This window comes from Orbicella franksi, chromosome 12, assembly GCF_964199315.1.
Source record: "Orbicella franksi chromosome 12, jaOrbFran1.1, whole genome shotgun sequence".
Classification (NCBI taxonomy): Eukaryota; Metazoa; Cnidaria; class Anthozoa; order Scleractinia; family Merulinidae; genus Orbicella; species Orbicella franksi.
In genome coordinates, this window is record NC_138156.1 from 9,918,296 (window position 1) to 9,941,310 (window position 23,015).

Here is a 23,015-nt window from a genome sequence, read left to right on the forward strand (position 1 = left end):
AACTTTATAATTATAAGATATTTAGCTCTCTAATAAACGCCAGCTTCGAATAAACTGCCAAAGTCAAATAAGCGCCGATTAAAAAAAAGCCAAATTAGAGATTAAAGCCAGGGGCGTTCAGTTTTTTTAGCAGAAACGCGACTTCATGCTATCCTCAAAAACATAAATTCAAAAACAGAGATATTCCAGGTCACAAAATTAACATCTAAAACAATTAAAAATTCATAAACAGACCAACAAAACAGTTTCTAAAGCACAACTACGTGCTTTCGTAGTAACATATAAAATCATCGTCTCACTTATGAAGCTATTGAGGATTTATTCTCAACAAACCGTACTCTGTAAGAACAAGTTTCACAAATATCTTTTTTCAGCTTACTCATCACACGCGTGTAAGTCAGTCACTGTTACGAAGATTTTCATATAATCAAGCACGATGTTTTATGTGACCGATTAGAAAAAAGGGTTATTTTACTAGCCAAGATAACAACACTGTTTTCAGCTGTTATATTAATCACTAGACTTGAAAAGACATGGTAAAAAGATATCTGAACGAGACAATTAGTCTGGTCTTTAAGACTGCATTTTTTTTTTTTTTTTTTCATTTAGTTCATCCCTTGAAAGCTGGACAGAAAATTAGTAAAATAATGTATTCATTATTTTTTCCATTAGAACGCCTGGTTATTTTCGCAAGCAGCTGACAGGTCTGTCAGGTTTTAGCACAAACGTGACTTCATGCTTTTAATAAAGGGAAAGATTTAACCGTCACCAGATTTTTAAAATCCAGCGTGATTAAAAATCCGTATGCAGACCAACAAAACAGTGGTTATACTCAAAATCACTTGATAAGTCTGTCAGTTTTCTTTTAGCAGAAACGCGACTTCGTCCTTTCTTTAACAATATCAATCATGAAAATTACAATTTCCTAGATTATGATTGGTTTAAAAAGCTCCTATTTTACCACTAATTCACTTGTTATCGAACAATTTGTTATTGGACAATTTGTTATCGGACATTTCAATGAGCCAATCACATTCAAAGTTGTAGTTACGTGCGTGCGTGCGCGCGCGCGCGCTTGCTTTTGTGTTTTTGGCGCCTAATTGCCGGTAGGAGACGCAGTGGCCTCCTTTGTAGGTATTTTAATGCAAATTTTCCCTTTCTTTCATAATTTGGCTATTCTTTTCTCGGAAGTTGTAATTTTTATGATTAATTGGTAATAAGACTTCGTGTCGTCCAATTCGGTCTGTAATCATACTCGTGATAAACAAATCGGACTCCCGCTGTGCGGTCATCCGATTTTGTTATCACTCTTACGATAACAGATCGAATTGGCCTCCACTCAGTCCTATTACCATTACTAATCATAACAATTACAATTTCCTCGATTGAGATTGGTTTAAAAAACTCCTATTTTCCACTTATTCACTTGCCAAGTTGTCATCGGACAGTTTGCTATTGGACAGTTTGTTATCGGAATGTTCAATAAGCCAATCACATTAAGAGTTGTAGTTACGTGCAGGCGCGCGCTTGCTTTTCTGTTTTTGGCACCTAATTGCCGGTAGGAGGCGTAGTGGCCTCCTTTGTAGGTATTTTAATGCAAAGTTTCCTTCCTTTCATATCTTGGCTATTCTCCTTTTCTCGGAAATTGTAATTTTTATGATTAATTGGTAATAAGACTTCGTGTCGTCCAATTCGGTCTGTAATCATACTCGTGATAAACAAATCGGACTCCCGCTGTGCGGTCATCCGATTTTGTTATCACTCTTACGATAACAGATCGAATTGGCCTCCACTCAGTCCTATTACCATTACTAATCATAACAATTACAATTTCCTCGATTGTGATTGGTTTAAAAAACTCCTATTTTCCACTTATTCACTTCCCAAGTTGTCATCGGACAGTTTGTTATTGGACAGTTTGTTATCGGACAGTTCAATAAGCCAATCACATTCAAAGTTGTAGTTACGTGCAGGCGCGCGCTTGCTTTTCTGTTTTTGGCACCTAATTGCCGGCACCTAACTGCAGGCGCGGTGGCCTTACAATGTTTACATCTCCTTTGTAGGTATTATAATGCAAAGTTTCCTTTCTTTCACATCTTGGCTATTCTCCTTTTCTCGGAAATTGTAATTTTGTTATCACTCTTACGATAACAGATCGAATTGGCCTCCACTCAGTCCTATTACCATTACTTATCATAACAATTACAATCCGGCGCAATTAAAAATTCATATACAGACCAATAAAACAGCTCCAGTGGCAACATGTAAAATCCCCGCCCAACTTATAAAGCAGATGCGGGTTTATTCTCAACAAAAAGTACCCTGTCAGAACACAAGTTTAACTCTCTCACCACCAAAGACAATGGCGAACATCACTGGGGATGGAAACTTCACAAGCAAACTGAGCCAAGCACTCAGCACATCATCAGTTGGTATAGTTGGTATAGAATTTTCTTCAGCTTTGAACATTTTTCTTTCCATAACCGAATCTCTAGGTAACGCGTTGAACTTTATTGCTCTTCATAAAGTCTCTTCTATTTATCCCCCGACGAAACTTTTCTTTCGATGTCTGGCGGTCACTGATCTTTGCGTTGGTCTTGTTGTACAACCACTCTCTACAATCGACTACATGTCTCGTATAAAAAAGATGAACTCGACTGTCATCTTACATGTTCAGAACTATCGTCGTGCTTGTGGTTGGATGTTGTGCACAGTATCTATCTCGACGTCGGTCGCAATTAGCATGGACCGACTTCTCGCCCTGTTGTTGGGACTCAGATACAGACATGTCGTGACATTAAGGCGAGTTCGTGTAGTTATCATTTGCTTATGGATAATTGGTACTTCTCATGGATTGATCCAGATTTGGAGAACAAATATCGGCTTCAGTGAAGTCTTTGTTTCCATTATACTCAACATGGCAACCTCGATTTTCTGTTACACGAAGATCCACCTCAAACTACGACATAATCAAGCCAAAATACAAAACAACGTCTCCCAAGGACAAGCGAACGGACGAGGGATTCCACTGAACATATCAAGATACAGAAAGTCAGTTTCTAACATATTATGGGTGCAGCTGGCATTAGTTGCCTGCTATGTCCCGTTTGGCATTGTGGCTGTGCTACATGCGAACGGGATAGAAAATGGCGTGGCTTGGATAGCTACAGAGATCCTAGTCTATATAAACTCATCTCTAAACCCGATCCTGTATTGTTGGAAGATCAAAGCAGTGAGACAAGCAGTGAAAGACACAATCAGACAGCTGCCCTGTTCCTAACGTTTATGGGGTTCCTTCTTGACTACCAATTGGTCATGAATTTTTTGCTACGGAAGGTTTCTAACCGTCAAATTTTGAAAACCAGACCTCCTAAGAATAAGCTTTATGCACAGATTAGTTCCATTGAAGAGTCCTGTAAAACTTTTAAATCATGGCCATATTTGAACAGTCATGTGACCAGAATAGAAAAAAACCCTTACACTTAAAGGCCATCTAAATCCGAAAACTTAAATCAGTGTCAAAAGATTAAGAACGTCCGTGTTCTTAATGCGACGCATGGGTTTTACCAAACTCGCATCATCATAAAAGATATGACGAGATAAACCCCCGTATTAGCAGACTTTCTACAGTAGCTTTCCTCTTTTACGTGTAAACGAGAGTTCCATTCGAACGATTATAAAGAAGGCTAAGTCATTTCTGATTCATAAGATAAATCAGAACTCATTCTCCTTTCTTTCAAATTTTGGCATTTAAAATTCTAACGCGCGGTTTGGGACTGGCACTAGTTACGCATGCGAAATCATGTTTTTTTTTTTTTCAAAGCAAATGTTTCCTCAAATAAAATACACAATTTAGCACTACAAAAACGCTCCTGTTTTTCTCGGGCAATTTGGAATAAATAAATAACCAATCACTCGAAAATTTTTCAAAGACTACAATGAATCAATCAAATCAACACTTTATTTAAACACGTTACGCCTAAGAGCTAAGAAAGCTCGATCAAACTACGAACGTGTACGGAAAAAACGTAAATAAATAATACTAGCAGTAATCAAAGATTATGAGAGCGCGTTCGACGCGGTCACTTTAATATATATATACCTTAAATAAATGGTTTCCCTAGCTGACTTTCAACCTCTGTCTATTGCTAAAATCAACGTTTTTCATCGACAACCGAGGTTTTACAGACAGATATATCATATAGTGTCAAAGTCCATGCCAGTTTAAGAGGTCCCTGTACTAACTATGATTTGTTGATTCGTTGCGTGACAGCGCCAGTTTCCGTAGACTCAAATTTCGTGCTAAATATTCTCACATTAACTCGTAATGTTTAAGCGTTAAAGTTAATTTGAAAACGTATATTTTATTACATTATTCTCAGCTGGAAGCACAAATATAAGCGGTACATTTGCAGTCCTGCGCTCGTTTATCGTCAGCGTAAACAAACTCCGTGCGACTGATTCGAGTATTTCCCCTGATGGATAAAGTAGACAGTATTTACATAATTTCCCGTTTCTTGGTGCATGCACACTCTTATGGATCTTTTTCCACCGATTCCAAACAATATTCGACCGGATAAAGACTGAGCTACATGTATCTGTCGCGACTGGAACTAATCAACAAATGCACTCAAAATGTAGCTATTCCCACAATTAACATTCCAAAGCCAAGGCGATTCAAAGTCGTGTTCGTTAACATATAAAATAAACAAGGACAATTCGCTCAGATTTTGATAAATGCTATCGTCGAAGCGTGTATGTACACCAATGTCCAACGCTGAGAGCACAAAATAGCGAAGCCCACGGCGACTGAATGGAAAGAACTCTGAGAAAAAACCAGCGCAAAGACGAGCTCGCATGGCCTGCTTACATGCTCACATGTTCGCCACATGTCTTATGACATGTACTCACATATTTTAGTATTAAACAGTACCAGTTTACTGACCATGACAATGCCGCTGCAAAACTCAAGTGGGGTGGCCATTTTGGTGTCCCTACAGGAATGTGGAGTTTTTCTGCACATAGCCGTGCACAGGGCACCCAACTCTGGAAAGCCACAGGCCAAAATTAGGCTTGATTTCTTCGAACGCAAAAATAAATTACATTGTCACCAAAACAATATAGTTAAGTATCTATAGTATAAAATATGCCTAATCATATTTATATGTTCAGAGTTCTAAGATCATATTGTATTTCAGTGGCCAAATAAGTTGTAAGTCTTTCTCATGCTTTCTTGTCAAAATCGTGACAAAAAAATCTACCGGCACATAAAGAGTTTCTTCGCAAAAAAACACTCCAAATGTGACTCATTTTTCTCAGAAATCACGTGATTGTGAATACTTTTGTGACTCAGTTACCAGATTTGGACAAGGTGTAACGCAAGCCTTTCTTGCGTAATCCATATAAAAATAAGTTTCCATGTGTGGAATTTAGTAAAGTTTCAGACAATCTCAAAATTTTTTGTGTCACTATGTTTGTTTTCATTTTTCGCGGCAAAACGTCGATACAGAACAGTTTTTGTCCGGCGTACTAAGTTACAAGGAAGGCTGTTCCAGAGAGTGGCGCCACTATAGCCGAAGCTATTTTTGTAATAGTTTGTGCGCGGTAATGGAACATTGAGTTTATTCTCAGAGTCCCTTAGGTTACATCGATTTCTCGCCTTTCAAATTTAGAACTAAGATAGTGTTAGTTTCAAGATGATTCAGTTAATGATTCTTCTATACACAGGCTCGTGTTCATAAGATTGGATCGTGGAAATATTGTCATTATTGTACATGTACAGTCGAAAACTGCACAACAGGCTTTTTACCAAGTCACTGTGAAACCAATGTACGATAACGAATTCAGGGTTGAGCGAAGATTCTTGGTTTTTAAACTAAGCTGTCTTAAAAAAATAGCAACCATGGTGACAAAGCTTCCTCTCTGTAAGAAGTGAAAAAAGATATTTTAGTCGAATATGGGTATTACAACTCAGTGAAATTATTTCCAGTCTACTCACTTTTGTAAAATATATTGTACGATAACTTTCATGTTACCAAGTTTTTTATCACTTCTAATGCGGATGTCTTCATTTGAAATTACGAACCTTCACTGAGCAGGCTGCTGAGTTCCGTATAATCATTTGATGAGTCTTGCAAGAATATGTAAATATTTGCTAGATTATTGCAATATTCGTTGATCAGTAATTGCCACCGTTAGGACACGACAAAAACTCGACCGACAGCTGCAGGATTTCCCAACATATAATATACATTTTAACATGCTGTGTTCCCGAACACCACTGACTCGTAAACGCTTGAGCGGACAGCCTCCGCAATTCCCTACGTGTAATTACATTTTGATATTCTGTGTTTACGAACCAGAGAAGAAACAGATATCTTTTTTTCAGTTTACTCAATGCACGCATGTTAGGCAAACACTGTTAAAAGGATTTTCAAATCATCAAGCAAGATGTTTTTGTCACCGAATAGCAAAAAAAATTATTTTAATTGCCGACACAAAGACTCCGTTTTCAGTTGTTTAGTAATATTTCAATCAATAGACTCCAAAAAACAATTGGTAAAATGATATGTAACTGATGCTATTCTTTTAATCTTTACGACTGCTTTTTTCATTCATTTTATCCTGTTGGAGCTGGGCAGAGAGGAATACAAAAGTGTGTTCAATATCTTTTCATAAGTTCTCGATTAAACGCCGGGTCAGCCAGCTAGATTTATAAATATCATCATCACAGAATTCAAATATTCAAGGCATATAAAGCTCTCAAACAAAATAAATACAAACTCCAATAAACGCCAGCTTCGATTAAACTGCCAAAGTCAGATCGACGCCGATTTTAAAAGAAAGCCAAATGGAATACCCGCCAGGGGCGTTTAATAAAAATGTAAATTGAAAAATAGAGACATTTCAGGTCATCAAATTAACATCTAGCGCAATTAAAAATTCATATTCCATTAGAAAACTTGCCTATATTCGCAAGCGGTTGGCAGGTCTGTCAGTTTTTAGCACAAACGAAATTTCATGCTTTTATAAATGGAAAGATTTAACCGTGACCAGATGTTTAAAATCCAGCGCGATTAAAACTCCGTATACGGACCAACAAAACACTCGTTATATTCGAAAGCACTTGATAAGTCTGTCAGTTTTTTTTAGCAGAAACGCGACGTCATGTTTTCTTTAACAACATCAATTCAAAAATAGAGACATTTCAGGTCACCAGATTAATATCCAGCGCAATTAAAAATTCTTATACAGACCAATAAAACAGCTTCAGTAGCAACATGTCAAATCCCCACCCAACTTATAAAGCAGATGCGGGTTTATTCTCAACAAAAAGTACCCTGTCAGAACAAGTTTAACTATCTCACCACCAAAGACAATGGCGAACATCACTGGGGATGGAAACTTCACAAGCAAACTGAGCCAAGCACTCAGCACATCATCAGTTGGTATAGTTGGTATAGAATTTTTTTCAGCTTTGAACATTTTTCTTTCCATAACCGCATCTCTAGGTAACGCGCTGATCCTTATTGCTCTTCACAAAGTCTCTTCTATTTATCCTCCGACGAAACTTTTCTTTCGATGTCTGGCGGTCACTGATCTTTGCGTTGGTCTTGTTGTACAACCACTCTCTACAATCGACTACATGTCTCGTATAACAAAGATGAACTCGACTGTTATCTATCATGTTCAGAACTATCGTCGTGCTTGTGGTTGGATGTTGTGCTCAGTATCTATCTCGACGTCGGTCGCAATTAGCGTGGACCGACTTCTCGCCCTGTTGTTGCGACTCAGATACAGACATGTCGTAACATTAAGGCGAGTTCGTGTAGTTATCATTTGCTTATGGATAATTGGTGCTTCTCACGGATTGATCCAGATTTGGAGAACAAACATCGGCTTCATTGAAGTCTTTGTTTCCATTATACTCAGCCTGGCAACCTCGATTTTCTGTTACACGAAGATCCACCTCAAACTACGACATAATCAAGCCAAAATACAAAACAATGTCTCCCAAGGACAAGCGAAGGGACGAGGGATTCCACTGAACATATCAAGATACAGAAAGTCAGTTTCTAACATATTATGGGTGCAGCTGGCATTAGTTGCCTGCTATGTCCCGTTTGGCATTGTGGCTGTGCTAGATGCGAACGGGATAGAAAATGGCGTGGCTTGGATAGCTACAGAGATCCTAGTCTATATAAACTCATCTCTTAACCCGATCCTGTATTGTTGGAAGATCAAAGCAGTGAGACAAGCAGTGAAAGCCACAATCAGACAGCTGCCCTGTTCTTAACGTTTATGGGGGTCCTTCTTGACTACAAATTGGCATGAATTTTTTGCTAAGGAAGGTTTCTAACCGTCAAATTTTGAAACCCAGACCTCCTAAGAATAAGCTTTATGCACAGATTAGTTCCATTGAAGAGTCCTGTAAAAGTTTCAAATCATGGCCATATTTGAACAGTCATGTGACCAGAATAGAAAAAAACCCTTACACTTAAACGCCATCTCAATCCGAAAACTTAAATCAGTGTCAAAAGATTAAGAACGTCCGTGTTCTTAATGTGACGCATGGGTTTTACGAAACTCGCATTATCATAAAAGATATGAGGAGATAAACCCCCGTCTTAACAGACTTTCTACGGCAGCTTTCCTCACTTATGTGTAAACGAGAGTCCCAAGCGAACGATTATAAAGAAGGCTAACTTATTTCTGGTTCATAAGATAAATCAGAACTCATTCTCTTTTCTTCCAAATTTTGGCATTTAAAATTCTAACGCGCGGTTTGGGACTGGCACTAGTTACGCATGCGAAATCATGTTTTTTTTCAAAGCAAATGTTCCCTCAAATAAAATTCACAATTTAGCACCGCAAACACGCTCCTGTTTTTCTCGTACAATTTGGAATAAATAAATTAGCAATCAATCGAAAATTTTTCAAAGACTACAATGAATCAATCAAATCAACACTATTTAAACACGTTACGCCTAAGAGCTAAGAAAGCTCGATCAAACTACGAACGTGTATGGAAAAACGTGAATATATAATACTAGCAGTAATCAAAGATTATGAGAGCGCGTTCGACGCGGTCACTTTAATATATATATACCTTAAATAAATGGTTTCACTAGCTGACTTTCAACCTCTGTCTATTGCTAAAATCAACGTTTTTCATCGACAACCGAGGTTTTACAGACGGATATATCATATAGTGTCAAAGTCCATGTCAGTTTAAGAGGTCCCTGTACTAACTATGATTTGTTGATTCGTTGCGTGACAGCGCCAGTTTCCGTAGACTCAAATTTCGTGCTAAATATTCTCACATTAACTCGTAATAATTAAGCGTAAAAGTTAATTTGAAAACGTATATTTTATTACATTATTCTCAGCTGGAAGCACAAATATAAGCGGTACATTTGCAGTCCTGTGCTCGTTTATCGTCAGCGTAAACAAACTCCGTGCGACTGATTCGAGTGTTTCCCCTGATAAATAAAGTAGACAGTATTTACATAATTTGCCGTTCCTTGGTTCATGCACACTCTTATGGATCTTTTTCCACCGATTCCAAACAATATTTGACAGGATAAAGACTGAGCTACATGTATCTGTCGCGACTGGAACTAATCAACAAATGCAATCAAAAGATAGCTGTTCCCAAAATTAACATTCCAAAGCCAAGGCGATTCAAAGTCGTGTTCGTTAACATATAAAATAAACAAGAACAATTCGCTCAGATTTCGATAAATGTTACCGTCGAAGCAGTTTAGTAACTCAAGCAGGGTGGCCATTTTGGTGTCCTTACAGGAATGTGGAGTTTTCCTGCATATAAACGTGCAAAGGGCACCCAACTCTGGAAAGCCACAGGCCAAAATTAGGCTTGCGTTCTTCGAACGCAAAAATAAATTACATTATCACCAAAACAATATAGTTAAGTATCTATAGTATAAAATATGCCTAATCATATTTATATGTGTACTATTAACACTATAAATTCAGCTAGTGCACAGTGGAAATCTGAATAAAATAATGATAGGCCTGTAAATATACTGTCAAAAGGTCTACAGTTTTCAATTTACTACTAAAATTAGCAACATCCCAGGCCAGTTTCGCTATTGTAGGTGATCTATTCCAGAGCCGCGCACAAATGTAGATAAACGAGTTTTTCATAAACTTTAATTTCAATTTGGGTAAACATAAATTGACGCTAGTGCCTCTCAGATTGTAGGATGCTTCCCGGACACTGAAAAGGTCAAATCATTTTCAGTCTCTGTAATATTTTGTGCTTACTTATTCCAAATTGCACTCGGAATCATTTGAATACCGACACATATTACATACATTAATAAATTCTAGTGTCGCGCGGCTTTCGCAGCTTTTTTCAGGATCTTGTATCGTTGTTGTGGATAGTTCGCTTTCGCGACATTTAGATTAGACTTTGGATTGCCAAATAGATTAGGATCATAAAGAGAGGATGCGCCACAGATTGAAAGTTTTGTAATTTTCTCAACGGTTCTCGCCGGAATATTTGTACTTAGGTAGTTTTGTTTTGTCTTCATATTTCACTTGAATCCCAACCATAACTACGGATACTAAGTGCATTCAACTTGAGCGCCAGTTTATTAGTTTATATTTATGGCGACGTAGCCTTTAGCTACAATATCGTTACTTGATCTAACAGCAAACATTTTGCGAACACTTCAGTTTTAAAACTTTTATTAGTTATGTTGCTTATGTCAAGTTCTCCGATGAAGCAGTGAGAGAGATCGCTCTAATCAAAACTAAGAAGTCATTGTGATACTTTAAAGCATGAGAGATCATACAATGTAGGAGAGAAACAGAAAGTATAAATTTGAGATGCTAAGTGATTGTGCAACGCTCGCTCGTTTTCCTCCAAGGTTACGGTGGTTTGATCGATCTGGCACCAAATTAATCCATAAGAAAGTATTCCAAGCAAAGAATAGTTCTAAAATTAGCAATATATTTTTAGTAATATTACTTACAGAAAGTAACATCTTTTATTCGACTACATGGCCGTGAAAACGCAGTTTTATTCAATGTCAATAGATCACAATTTATATACTGACGACAAATGAATATATGAAAGATCATAGTAGTAGTAGAAGTCTTTATTAAGAAATCAGTCACAACATACGTGTGGCTTTACAATCAATAACAAACTAAGCTAAACTAGAAAAAACCTATCATATGTATTACAAGAAAAATTTTAAGAAATAAATTTTAAAAGACATCTATTTACAAAAGCCCGTTTGAATCGTTCCGTTTTTACTTCAGGGAGTATGAAGTCATGGCCCCTTTCTCTGGTCAAGGGGAACGAAGACTCTGGGAACGAGATTGGTCTTCTTATATAATGACTGCTGGTTCTATTCAGTAATTTATTTTTGTCAAAAGGGTGCATTGTGTCTAGCTAGTAACCTAAATGCTTTGCTGCTAGTGAAATTATTTCTGATGAATGTACTGTTGTGGAAAAACAATTAAAAAGTTACTTCCACTGCGCGTTGTTTTGAACTGAAATGGTTTCTTTGACAGCCTAGGAAAGGATATGAGGAGGAGAGAGCTGAGCTGAGTTTTACTACAAATATTACAAAATTAAATATAACAGAGTGAGAGACCTTGGTTTAATATCTGACGTAATGAGAAATCGTCCAGGGTTCAACTTTACTGGTTCCAAAGGCCCAGTGTTGTGTCAAACTATTGAGAGCGAGTTTCGACGAATTTCGACGGGAAATGGAGGTAAAGATCGAATTTTCCGAGGATGACGCCACGAAATTTGAACAAAATTTCCGCAAATCTTCGATCCAACAGTGGGTTTTTTTTTTACATCGTCGAAATTCCGCCCTTTTTGGGGAGATGCTGCTCGACATTCTACCGTCATGAGGATACCAACGTTTGCATGCGACTTTTCGAAAAGTGAAACGAATCTTCTAAGGAAAATTCTGGTAAAAATTTCTGGAATTTTCAGTGACGAATGGAACAGCCTGATTTTCCGGAAATTATGGAATTTAATCAAACAACCTCGCGAGGTATACCCAAATTGATTTCCCCACGAAATTCCACAACTTTCGTTTGAATAGTTCGCTTTTCGGAAATTCAACAATTCGTATCCGTTTCGAAATTTTCGAAATAACAGCAACAAAATTTTATTCCTTTTTCAATAATTTACGTGAATTTTAGGTTAATGAGTTGTTTGAATGGAAAGCTTTAAGGTAATTCCTCTGAAATAAAAGTGACAATAGATTTTTGTTCAAACGTTGTCTACTGAATATTTGTCATATGATAACTTCAATTTTGAAATAAAAAAGGGGGGTGCCCGTGCTCATTAAGGAGCAGTGAGGCATTGAAAATGCCCCATTTTGGCATTATTTAATGATTATTATAAGAACGCATTCCCAGTAATTGTAACATCTTTGTGAGCCCGGACTCATAAGAACACGCATTAAACTACAGTCAATACATTGTGTCGGACACAAATAAACGTTTTAAGTTTGATTCAGAGAGAAAGCTAAATCCTTGGTTAAAAATTTGAACCAAAATTTCTTGACGTGGTTACCGACTGCCAAATAAAAAAGACCACCGTGTATCTGCTATTTTTTCTTATTTATTCAATTTTCAGCAATAGAAATTAGATCAGTCTTTTCTCACGCAAAGCTTATGATTAGTTGATTACAATGAATGGAAAAAAAATTGGGGTGCCCGTGCTCGTTGGTAAGCTAGAACCATTTTTCAACTGACAGAGTTCAATATCAAGGCAAATCCGTCATGTTTTCAATGTGCGCGTGCACGAGCGCGCGCTAATGACGCCATAAATTTTGCGCAGCAAGGATGCGCAATGCAAATGTGAGGAATGACCTTAAATTTCCTCAAAGCGACGCTTTCATCCAACAGTTCAACAACAACTGACCGACGATAAGTTACTGTAACAGTACCCAAGTCCCTCACAGGATAATTCATATCACAAAACTTCTACATAACCAAATCATCTAATAGGACTGGCTTAATTAAGATAATTAGATAAAGCAATTCAAGATTCGTCAATCACAAAGAAGAGCACCAGGTCCTTATTAAACTCTAAAATACAGCTAGGATTCTTCTCAAATCCAATAACTGGAATATTCTCGATTCACGTTGTTGTTTTTCAAAGATCAGTCTAAAGTGTGGGTTTTTTTTCTGGGTGTTAGTTCACGACAGTTACGTTGATTCCGAGATCAGGTCTTCAAAATGTTAAGATTTCAAGTGTATGTCACTTACCTGTGGAATACATCTTGTTCACCATTGAGATCAATTTTCTCTGCCAACTCGGGATCAACTTTCTCTTTCAATTTCTCCTCCAGCTGAGAAAGGAAAGGTAAATTAGTCAAAAAGTAAGTCATCGCAGAGTGAGTGTGATCACATTCACAACGATTCTGTTCAAAAACATACGTACACTGTAGGTTAAGAACAAAAAAAAAAAAAAACAATAATTGTCAGATTTTGTAGAATGATACTGAGAAAATGGCAACTTCACTAGATGTTTGAAACGCAAAGAGGGCCTGTTAGCATTTTACAACTGGTTTTCAATTTTCAAATCTAATTTTATTTTATTTTTTAACATCGATACTGATGTTACTTGAGTACTATTTGAAAACTGCCCTAAAACTGTACATAGGACCTTCCTCCACAAGACTTTTCAAATTACATTCTCAGACTCATTAATTATTCATTAAACAAAGGAAATCAAGACCGTGACGGCGTTTTGAATATCTCATCTTAATTAGCTTAGATTTTTACGATTTTATTTCTCCGTTTTCTCCCTGGTTTTAGTTTCGATCGAGAGAATATATCAAACAATCAAGACGGAGTTTGACAACATTTCCAAACACCTCGTCAAGTTCGTCAAAACTACTCCGCTGCGCGTCGTATTTTCAACTCTCTTCTCGGTGTTTGGACATGTGGTCAAACACGGTCTTTCGAGTTTCATATATCACATATTATTAAAAACTGGATCATTGGATAATGCAATTCGAGAGTTTTCATTAGCTTAGACGTCATGGATTATGAGGTATTATGGCACGCTCTACAAATATGGTAAGCGTACGTGCGATTTTTGGGGGAGTTTTTATTCTTAATTTAGTTTAGTTTTCTATATTTTGGGGGCGTTATTAATAAAACAATTATTCCACTCGCGCTTGTTGGATATGAGATGATTATAGCCAACCATCTTATATCCAACGCGCGCTCATGGAATAATTGTTAAGTATAACAGGCATGCAATGTGTGCATGGAGCTACGTACAGGTTGAATAGCCTTTTGCACGCACTGCGTACCTATGATCCAGCGTAATATGTTAGTCCTGATTTCGCACCTGTTGAGTGGTTTCCAGACAGTAATCAGCTGTACATAGGATACAGCACGTCAGGCTTTGTTCCTCTTTGCTGAATTTCACTTCACTAGAATCCTTCAAGATGCTGGCAAGACCACCCGTGGTTCTGTCCAAGCAAAAGATTGTTACATATAATATTTCACATTCTACACCATGTTAAGACAGATAAGACTTGTGGATATTTTAATCCTTGTAAGGTACTTTTCAAAAGTCTTTAGAAACAACGTGGCTGGTGGGTAAAACGCACGCACATATTATCTGTCCAAGCATCAGACCAAACTTCAGGACCTTCTTGTAGGTAAACATGCGATAATCGCCAAAATTGGGCTATTTTTCTGTACTTGCGTTAACAACGCTCTCACAAATTAGGAATTCAAGTACGTGACCAAGCGTGTGATTTAAATGGAGGAAATATTTTTCTGGCACAGCTGAATTGATTGCAGCTGTCATTCACAGAAACTCGTGGTGAGTAATGAAACTTTATCAGAAGACACCATCACTGTCACGGTCAATTTTAGGTGCTCATAAGCCAAAGTTCCCTTCCCTACTCTTCAATGGGGGAACAAGTAGACTGATTCTAAGGCAGTGGAGAGAAAGCGAACAACAGAGAATCATAGTCCCTATCCCCTTTCCCCTTTCAATGACTGTTTTATTTAAGAAGTAGAAAACATGTACCGTGTTGCTAGCAAGTTTTATTATAAATCTACTAGCGTTCTATCACAAATGCCGCTCTCTGATTGGCTACGCTACTCACTATCTATTCTGTGATAAACAGTGAGTAGCGTAACAGTGTGCCCTTTTTAACAAAAGAAAGGCCGCTCCTTGGCATTTTCGAAGTATCTGTGAAGAGGTTTTAGATAAAGTTTTGAACGACTAATAGATTTATACTAAAACAATTGGATTATTCGCTCTCGATTTCTATGCATGTTAGTTGACGAGGACGTAGCCCGAGTCAACTATCATGGTGCTTAGTTAGTAACTCAGCTGTGTTCTATTTGAAATCCGTGAATCTGACGTCTCTCTGAGCGATAACCAACTCACCTACTCCTCGGTAGAAATTCGCTCATACAAAACTCAGGCTCATTGTCTACTTGTCAAATAGCAAACAATAACAGAAACAATCAGATTTGTGATAAGTGTCTACAATAAATCTACCAGTAATACTCACTTTACAGGGAGATGACTGTTCAGGACTCTAGTGGCATACTCCCTAAGAAACTTCTGGAATGCTGCTGTTAGTGAAAGCAGAGGAGGCCCTGTGCTGAGCTGCGAACACTGGACCATGCATTTCTTGTAGAATACAAACAGTTCACCAGCACTGGGAAACACTACATTGCTGCCATCTCCTTCCACCATGGGAATCCCCAGGGACTTGAAATCTTGGACAAACCTGTCCATCAGTTCTGACAGGTTTCTGTTGAAACATATGATGTTCAAAGTGTGATTAATGGTAGCCACAAAAGGCATGCCACTTCTCTAGAATTAAGCACTAAATGCAAATGCTTCAATCTGATTGGCTAAGTTATCAAATAATATATATAGGTTATTGACTATGCGTGAGGTCAAGATGGCTGGATATTGGCCAAGCTCTATAGATTTTTTTGCGTGTGGAGTCCAGGTTCATAAGCTCGCAAAAAAAATAACGAGGCCATCTTGACCGAACAAATGGTCAATAAAGGATTTACTACATGGATTCCGAGAAAAGGTTCTTTCGGGACACAGCGGGTAGTCCCGAGCAGGCAAGATAGCATCATCTATCTCGCATGGGTAGCCAATCACAGCCCAGGATTTAGTTCATCTTGCTTGATCACGGAGCTAGCCATAGAATAACAGTCATTATTGTGCAGTGGCTGAATTAAGGTCCTCTACAAAATCGCGAGGTTTTCTCATTTTTCCAAAGATTCAAAGGAACATTAAGAAACATAGTTTAATAATCATCCTTCAGTTTGTAAACATCGAGGCAAACTAAGTCAAACTAAGGCGTCCTCACTAGGAATAAATTCTAGCCTTTTCAAACCACACTAGCACTAGTTCCTCGGTTTGTCTTTGCATTTACTTGTTTTGCGAGCGAGCTTTTGTACTGGTTTACATGTGGGTGATACATGTTTCAGAATGCTAATTGGACTTACTTGTCTTGCGATTCTATATAAATATGAAGATGTGGCTCAAAACATCTTGAAATGATCCCCAAGAACTTTGACTGTTTTGGCTACAAAAGGGAAAGAAATTTTAAAACGTTATTTGATTAATAACTACAAATGTACTGTATGCCAGCAGTGATATCGTGAAATTATTTATATGAGCAGACTAGAAATTACATTCCATTGCATCTCTTTGTAAAGGTTGTAAAACCATTACATTTTACAATTGACAATGTCTTGTTTAACATTTTTAGTCGTATTTAAATTTTGTTTGTTTAATCTTGCACTCATGCCACTGGGTGACTTTACAAGAATCCAAATGTAAATGTAATTGAGCAACCTTGCAATTATGTATCATCTGAGTTTATTGGCTTATTTTTTTTTTTTTAATTCAAAGTACATGTAGATCTGCATATCCAACTAGGATTAAATTGTAAATGAACCCTGGAACTCCTTAGTAAGTGACTAACATACATTGAATTGATTGAACTGCATTGCTCCCGTTTTATGACAAGAGTCTTTTCGTGTCTTTTCAACAAAGCAGGCAGATAAATAATTATAATTCCTTTTTCATAAGAATTCAGTTACGTTCATATCAGTAACACAAATGAATCTGAACAAGCCAGACCTTGCCAGTGGCCTCCTTTGGTTCTTCAGTGTCCTATAAAAGAAACAGGGCAGATTTGTCAAAACTAAAATGTTCCGATTAAGAATAAAAAGCAGCGATATTAAAGAATGACGTCTCGACGGCTCCATGCCATCATTCTCAAATTCAAATAAAATACATTATGTGAGTTCATTATCTAGTGAATGTACGAGTGAAGGTCTCAGTACATATGATTAAGATATAAAAATAATCGATGAATAAAAATACCAGGCGTGGTGCGCTTGGACTGTCAAATAAAAAGTTTTGCTTTAATTTCTGATGAGATCAAAGTGACGGAACCCAAACCACCTCTTGTTAACGAACAATGCGTTGTTTTTGAATACAAATGTGATCTGCGCGATGCAGATTATGTGGGCTATACATGCCGAAACCTATTTCAGAGCATTAATGAGCATAAGTATTCTGTCATTGATAAACACCTGCGGGACGTACACAATCTGAGGAACAACGATCCCCATGACTAATTTACAATCCTCAAGAAATGCCGTCGGAAACTGGATTGTTTAATTTATGAAATGCTCTTCATCAAAAACAAAAACCCAACACTTAACACTCAATCTGACTCCATTAAAGCAAAACTTTTAATTTGACAGTCCAAGCGCACCATGCTTGGTATTTTCATTCATCGATAATTTTTTTCTCTTAATCACATGCACTGAGACCTTCACACGTACATTTACTATATAATGAACTCGCATAATGTATTTTATTTGAATTTGAGAATGATGGCATGGAGCCGTCGAAATGTCATTCTTTAATATCGCTGCTTTTTTTCTTAATTGTTTATCGAAAACCTTAGTCATTAACAGTGTTTTATAGTACTACTGCTTTCAAGCAAGGTTCACCCATGAAAAAACTACAGAAATGCTCAAAATTCTATAATCAATAACATTCATAACCAATAGCTATTAATAGCTACACCCATTCCAAGTAAGCTCACTGGATGTCTACTGGCTTTAACATAACGTAGCATAACGTAACGTAACGTAACGTAACAGAACAGAACATAACAGAAAATAACATAGCATAGCATAGCATAGCATAGCATAGCATACATGTAGCATAGCATAGCATAACATAACATAACATAACATAAAATGACACAACATAACGTAACATAGCATAACAACATAACATGATAAGAATTAAAGCTACAAAGCTCGTGGGGTTGTGCACACTACTGAATTAAAACAAGATCATTGAAACATAATTATACATGTAAAATAGTAAATACGCAGCTAAGATCAAAGTATCAATCTAGGCTTAAATTATTACACGTTTCTAAAAATACACGTAATCACTTTCTCTATATCGGGATGTGGAGGCAGTTGAACTGTTGAAAAGAAAGTCTTTAAAATACTCCTTAGTAATAAGTAGGCTGACCCACCAAAGGCTAGTGAATCTCTCGTTAATCTGCTATTGCATCTGGGCATCGAAGCTTTACAACTATGTGTTTTGATTTGAAAAGAAAAGAAGGGGTTGCAAAGCCAAATGAATGCAAGCTTAAACGTTTTATGGAAGCACTTCATCTTAATGGATACTAAATGGGAAGTAAAGCAGCCAATGAGTGCTGTCATCTCTCATTGCTTACTGCCATTAGAGGAGTTTGGTGCAAGAAAAGAGGGTGACGGGAAGCAACTGCAATAGATCAATTTCGATATATTCAGTTTAACACAGTAGACCTCAGCACGAGGCTCTGGGGAATAAACCCCACAAACTCTGCAGTTATTCCCCCGAACCTCGTACCGAGGTCTATTGTTTTAGGCTGAATTTTAATATAACTAAATTGGTCAATTGCAGGCTTCTTGTCTTAAATACACTAGCAGCTCCAACAAGAACGTTTCTTAAGGGACAGAAGTGTGAGTACTATAATCCTAAGCAATTACTGAAAATGGTTTTAATTTATTGATAAAAGATATTTGAATAATTACAACAAAATAAAAGCAACATAGAAGGAGCTTACATTCTAGCTCCCCAAAGTGTAAATTACCAAGTCCTGCCTAATTCCACATTATTTTTGCTGTGGTAATCCATTCCTTTAGTGCAACGTTCAATAAATGACACAGAAACTTCAAAAAGCATCAACTTATGAGATGGCACTTATAATTCCTAGTAATGACTTACCACTGTTCATGTGTAGTATTACCATTCTCTGCATAAACATTAAAAATGAATTATAGCAATTATTATTACATATAACTGGAGAACAAATTATAATAATTCTCTTACCTCATAACCATGATGAACAAACCTCTGTGCCAATAAACTTTCAAAGGTTGTTGTTCTTTGGATGGCAAATAGCAGTAGTTTGACATCAATTTCTTGTACTCTGGCTGTCATGATTTTTGACAAATCTTTCCTGCAGGTCAAATCAGAAGTATTACAAATACATGGTGTAAAAACACATGGTTTAATGCAGGTCTATCGTCAGATACATTGTAATACCTACAGCTGTAGCTGTTAGCAAATGTGGTTAAACCACCTTTGTTTCAGTCGAAGAACCTTAATAAACTGCCAAACTACCACACGCAACTGACATAGTGATTAAGAAAGCTGATGATCACAATGACCAAGCAATTTTAATTATTGATTTGCTCAATTTTATTAAAGTTTTCTCATAAAAATAGGTGCACATGAGTATGTGTGGCTAACTGGACTTTACAGTGGAGGTCTTAATCTTAAAATGTATGAGAGAAAATTAACATTTCAAAGTCATACTTGGTTATTCTGCAGAATTCTTCACTAATTCTCTCCTCCACATGCCATTCAGAAGGAAACGTTCCTTGAAAGTCTTCATCAAATTTGACCAGAGCTCTTTTTAACCAGGAGTAACGGCGGTCAATTTTATCAAGCCATGCAACCTGGACGTGCAACAATGAAAGCACAATGTAAAGTACATCTGTATGAGACGCAAAGCACAATTTAAGTACTACTCATTTTGTTAATAGGATACCTTTGAAGAAATAGTCTCTACTTGCACGCCTTGTTCTATGTGTTGTAGGAACAACAAAAACTACATTAAACTTCTAGGCCTTTGCTAATTATAATTATTTTCCTGCCAAAGCATATCTTATCTTCACAAATAAATGTGCCATCAAACATACATGTACATGATCACCTAAATGCCATAAAAACAACAGTAGCCCAATTCTCCAAAGGGGTGATGGACAGAAATGATGATCAAATGCCAAAAAATCAAACTTTGCAAAAAAGTTTAAACATGCCATTCTGGGAAACTCGACGATTTGATCTTTCAAATATCATGCCTCTACAAGCCAAAAAGATGTCAAAACACTGGATAGGATAAATTGCTAGACCCTGAATAAAGGCTTGGTCTATTAGACAAAGCTTCAATACCATGCCAGCGGCAGCTACTCAAGAAAACATAGTAAGTTATGTAGCTGTTACTTACTTCAAATGATTCATTAAACAGTTGCTGATATTCTGCTAACTGAAGCTTGACAAACCACATCAGCAGTTCATTTCTGCGAAGGAAATATGAAGAAGTTCAATGTCATCTGGACATGTAACAAATGAATTGAATTTTAAAACACTTTATTCTAATTTTTCAAAGTTAAAACACACACCACATGTCACCAACAAAGTCAGGTAAAAAAACTGAGTACATGTATTAGTTTACAGAAGGGCAGTTTCTAGAGTACCAGTGAAGCCAAAATTTCGTCCGAAAATGAAGCCTCTTTTCAAAAGAGCATACAACTTTAAGTACATGTAGTTTTCCTGGTCAATTCTCATCATGTTGTCCCAGTAAATAATACATAAGTCAATATCAGCACTCTATAGAGAAAGCCAGACTTGGTTAAGAACAAGAAGCTGTGTTCAAAGAACTTCAGGGGTTTCATTCAGGGTCAAGCAGCGAACAAATTAACTGGCTGTAAGATCAAATTGGTTTGCCTGGTTTGACCATCTGTAGGAAAGTTCTTCTAACTTATAAAGAAGTTCAGTTAAAAAAGTTTCACCTCCCTGTGGAAACCAATTGCCTTCCTGCTGAAAACATATAATTTCATGAAACCCCTGATTTAAGCTATAACAGAGTTGAAAAAATGTAGGACCTTCCATTGATTTGTTACATGTAGCTGGAACACTCACTTGACTTTTGGATCCAGGACATTCACCACTTGACATGCTTCAGCTAACTGTGAGTTTGGTCCTGCAGAAGGCTGAGAGAAAATAGTTATTTTATATATAAATAGATATAGTCAATAGTCATTGTAGAAATAAAATGTACTACTGGTTTAGGAGGCAGATGACGACTATTCATGTACCTTCACTCCTTTGACAGATAGGGCTTCTTCAAAATCTGCCAAAATTTGAGTGCCAAGTTCATTCTGGATTTGTTTAACCCTTAACAGTACAAAATCATTAGTACATGTCAGTAAGACAGAGTCATCTTGAGTAGTTGTTGTCACAGACATATTATTTTAAAACTTACAGTACTGCTGTGTGGTCCAAAGTGCATGTGCTATGATGTACTTGTAAGTACAGCATCAAAATAGCGCTAATCCTCCATAGGCAAAAAGATGGTGACTGGTACATTTACCCACAGTTCTTAGCGCATGACAACTTTAAAAATGTTTATAAAAGCGTAACGAAACGTTATAAAATCTTCAAACCCAGGCTACTCAATGTCCTTTGCACAGGGACAAACATTATAAACATTTGGCTTTCTCAGTGCCTTATAGGCTGTGTTAGGTTCGCAAGGCATTGTGGTAAAATGTACAGCCGCCATCTTTTTTCCTACGGTGGATTGCAGATGACAGTATTCTTTGGCTAAACAGCCAACAACTTTCTTACTGGCAAGAAACTTTAATTAATAATATAGTAATTTGACCTTCTGTTACGTACTTAATTTATGCTCTTAATCATTCTCACTACAATTCTCTTGGGTTTATTTATAAATGAGTGAGTACCATAAACCATCTAATAAGAGATAGCTTAGTCATCATCAAACATTTTCTTAGCTAACATCTTGCTTTACCCAGAAGCTCCCTTCAAACTTTCAGGCTAAGGGATGTTACAATTATGGCTACGAATGAGGATCACTTACTTGTCAGCTAACTGTCGAATTTGAGCAATTCCAAAGTACTTTTTGAAGTGCTCCAGAACATTGACAACTCCTTGCAAGAGATTAGCCACCTCTCCATAGTGCCGCTTTCTTGTTAAATTCCTTAGGTTACAAATTTACAAATGTCAGTTTTCTTGTCAGTTTTCTTGACAGTCTTCTCTCCTCAGGATAGCCCTTCCCACTAGCCTCCCCTCCCCCATTAACTATACTGTCCCCTTTGTAGAACAAGCAAGAAGGACAGGTACACTAGCCTAAAAGTTAGTTCACTGGAATTGCTCCTTGTAGGACTGTGTTTTTGAGCACACAATTTTGATTTAGCTCTTACATATCATGCCTCTCTCTGTGCAGGTGTGAAGGGGGCCATGTACACTTCAGCAGTACCCGACTGGTTAGAAGACATGTCATGTGTAGTGGTCATCCAGGGTGAGTAGCAGCACTCATGGACATTTTTAAAATTAAATAAAAAATGAAGCTCAATGCTGGAAATAATAAATGATTCCAAGCTCGACCCAGACAGTTCCGTGGGCATTTTACATTTAATATGGATTGGAGCAAAACAACATCTTGCAAGCTTTCAAGACTATTTTGTAAGAAAGCAGGTAGGTAGTAGGTAGGTACTAGGTAAAATCTGCATTTGAGCTTAATTGTCAGTCAGGCTGGTGCAAATCTACAGTTTCAGCTGTAGCTGAAGAGGCCAGTAATATTTCTAATCACCCTGGATGGGATGCTTGTCCATTGCAAGGTTAA

General features: G+C 37.2%; 3 protein-coding genes across 3 annotated transcripts in view; 2 read left to right on the top strand and 1 right to left on the bottom strand.

Annotated features, from left to right (window-relative positions):
- Positions 1 to 23,015, bottom strand: part of LOC145463481 (vacuolar protein sorting-associated protein 53 homolog) — a 53,338-nt gene that overhangs the window by 15,899 nt on the left and 14,424 nt on the right. The window contains exons 7-17 of the mRNA XM_081447232.1: positions 22,251 to 22,370; positions 21,469 to 21,547; positions 21,293 to 21,363; positions 20,598 to 20,670; positions 19,904 to 20,046; positions 19,415 to 19,544; positions 17,147 to 17,179; positions 16,507 to 16,586; positions 15,546 to 15,791; positions 14,360 to 14,483; positions 13,267 to 13,349 (exon numbers count right to left, since the gene is read on the bottom strand). Coding sequence (XP_081303358.1) covers positions 13,267 to 13,349; positions 14,360 to 14,483; positions 15,546 to 15,791; positions 16,507 to 16,586; positions 17,147 to 17,179; positions 19,415 to 19,544; positions 19,904 to 20,046; positions 20,598 to 20,670; positions 21,293 to 21,363; positions 21,469 to 21,547; positions 22,251 to 22,370 — 1,182 coding nt within the window. The remainder of the gene's footprint in view (positions 1 to 13,266; positions 13,350 to 14,359; positions 14,484 to 15,545; positions 15,792 to 16,506; positions 16,587 to 17,146; positions 17,180 to 19,414; positions 19,545 to 19,903; positions 20,047 to 20,597; positions 20,671 to 21,292; positions 21,364 to 21,468; positions 21,548 to 22,250; positions 22,371 to 23,015) is intronic.
- LOC145463482 (adenosine receptor A3-like) lies at positions 975 to 3,294 on the top strand. Its single transcript, XM_081447233.1, has one exon. The coding sequence runs from the start codon at positions 2,294 to 2,296 to the stop codon at positions 3,278 to 3,280; it is 987 nt and encodes a 328-aa protein (XP_081303359.1). The 5' UTR covers positions 975 to 2,293; the 3' UTR covers positions 3,281 to 3,294.
- On the top strand, positions 7,367 to 8,978 carry LOC145463484 (adenosine receptor A3-like). The gene has a single exon (XM_081447234.1). It carries the CDS (start codon positions 7,379 to 7,381, stop codon positions 8,294 to 8,296), a length of 918 nt encoding a protein of 305 aa, XP_081303360.1. The 5' UTR covers positions 7,367 to 7,378; the 3' UTR covers positions 8,297 to 8,978.

Excerpts from the sequence above, each read along its gene's own strand:
- LOC145463484 (XM_081447234.1), top strand. The coding sequence starts at position 7,379 with ATGGCGAACATCACTGGGGATGGAAACTTCACAAGCAAACTGAGCCAA.
- LOC145463482 (XM_081447233.1), top strand. The coding sequence starts at position 2,294 with ATGCGGGTTTATTCTCAACAAAAAGTACCCTGTCAGAACACAAGTTTA.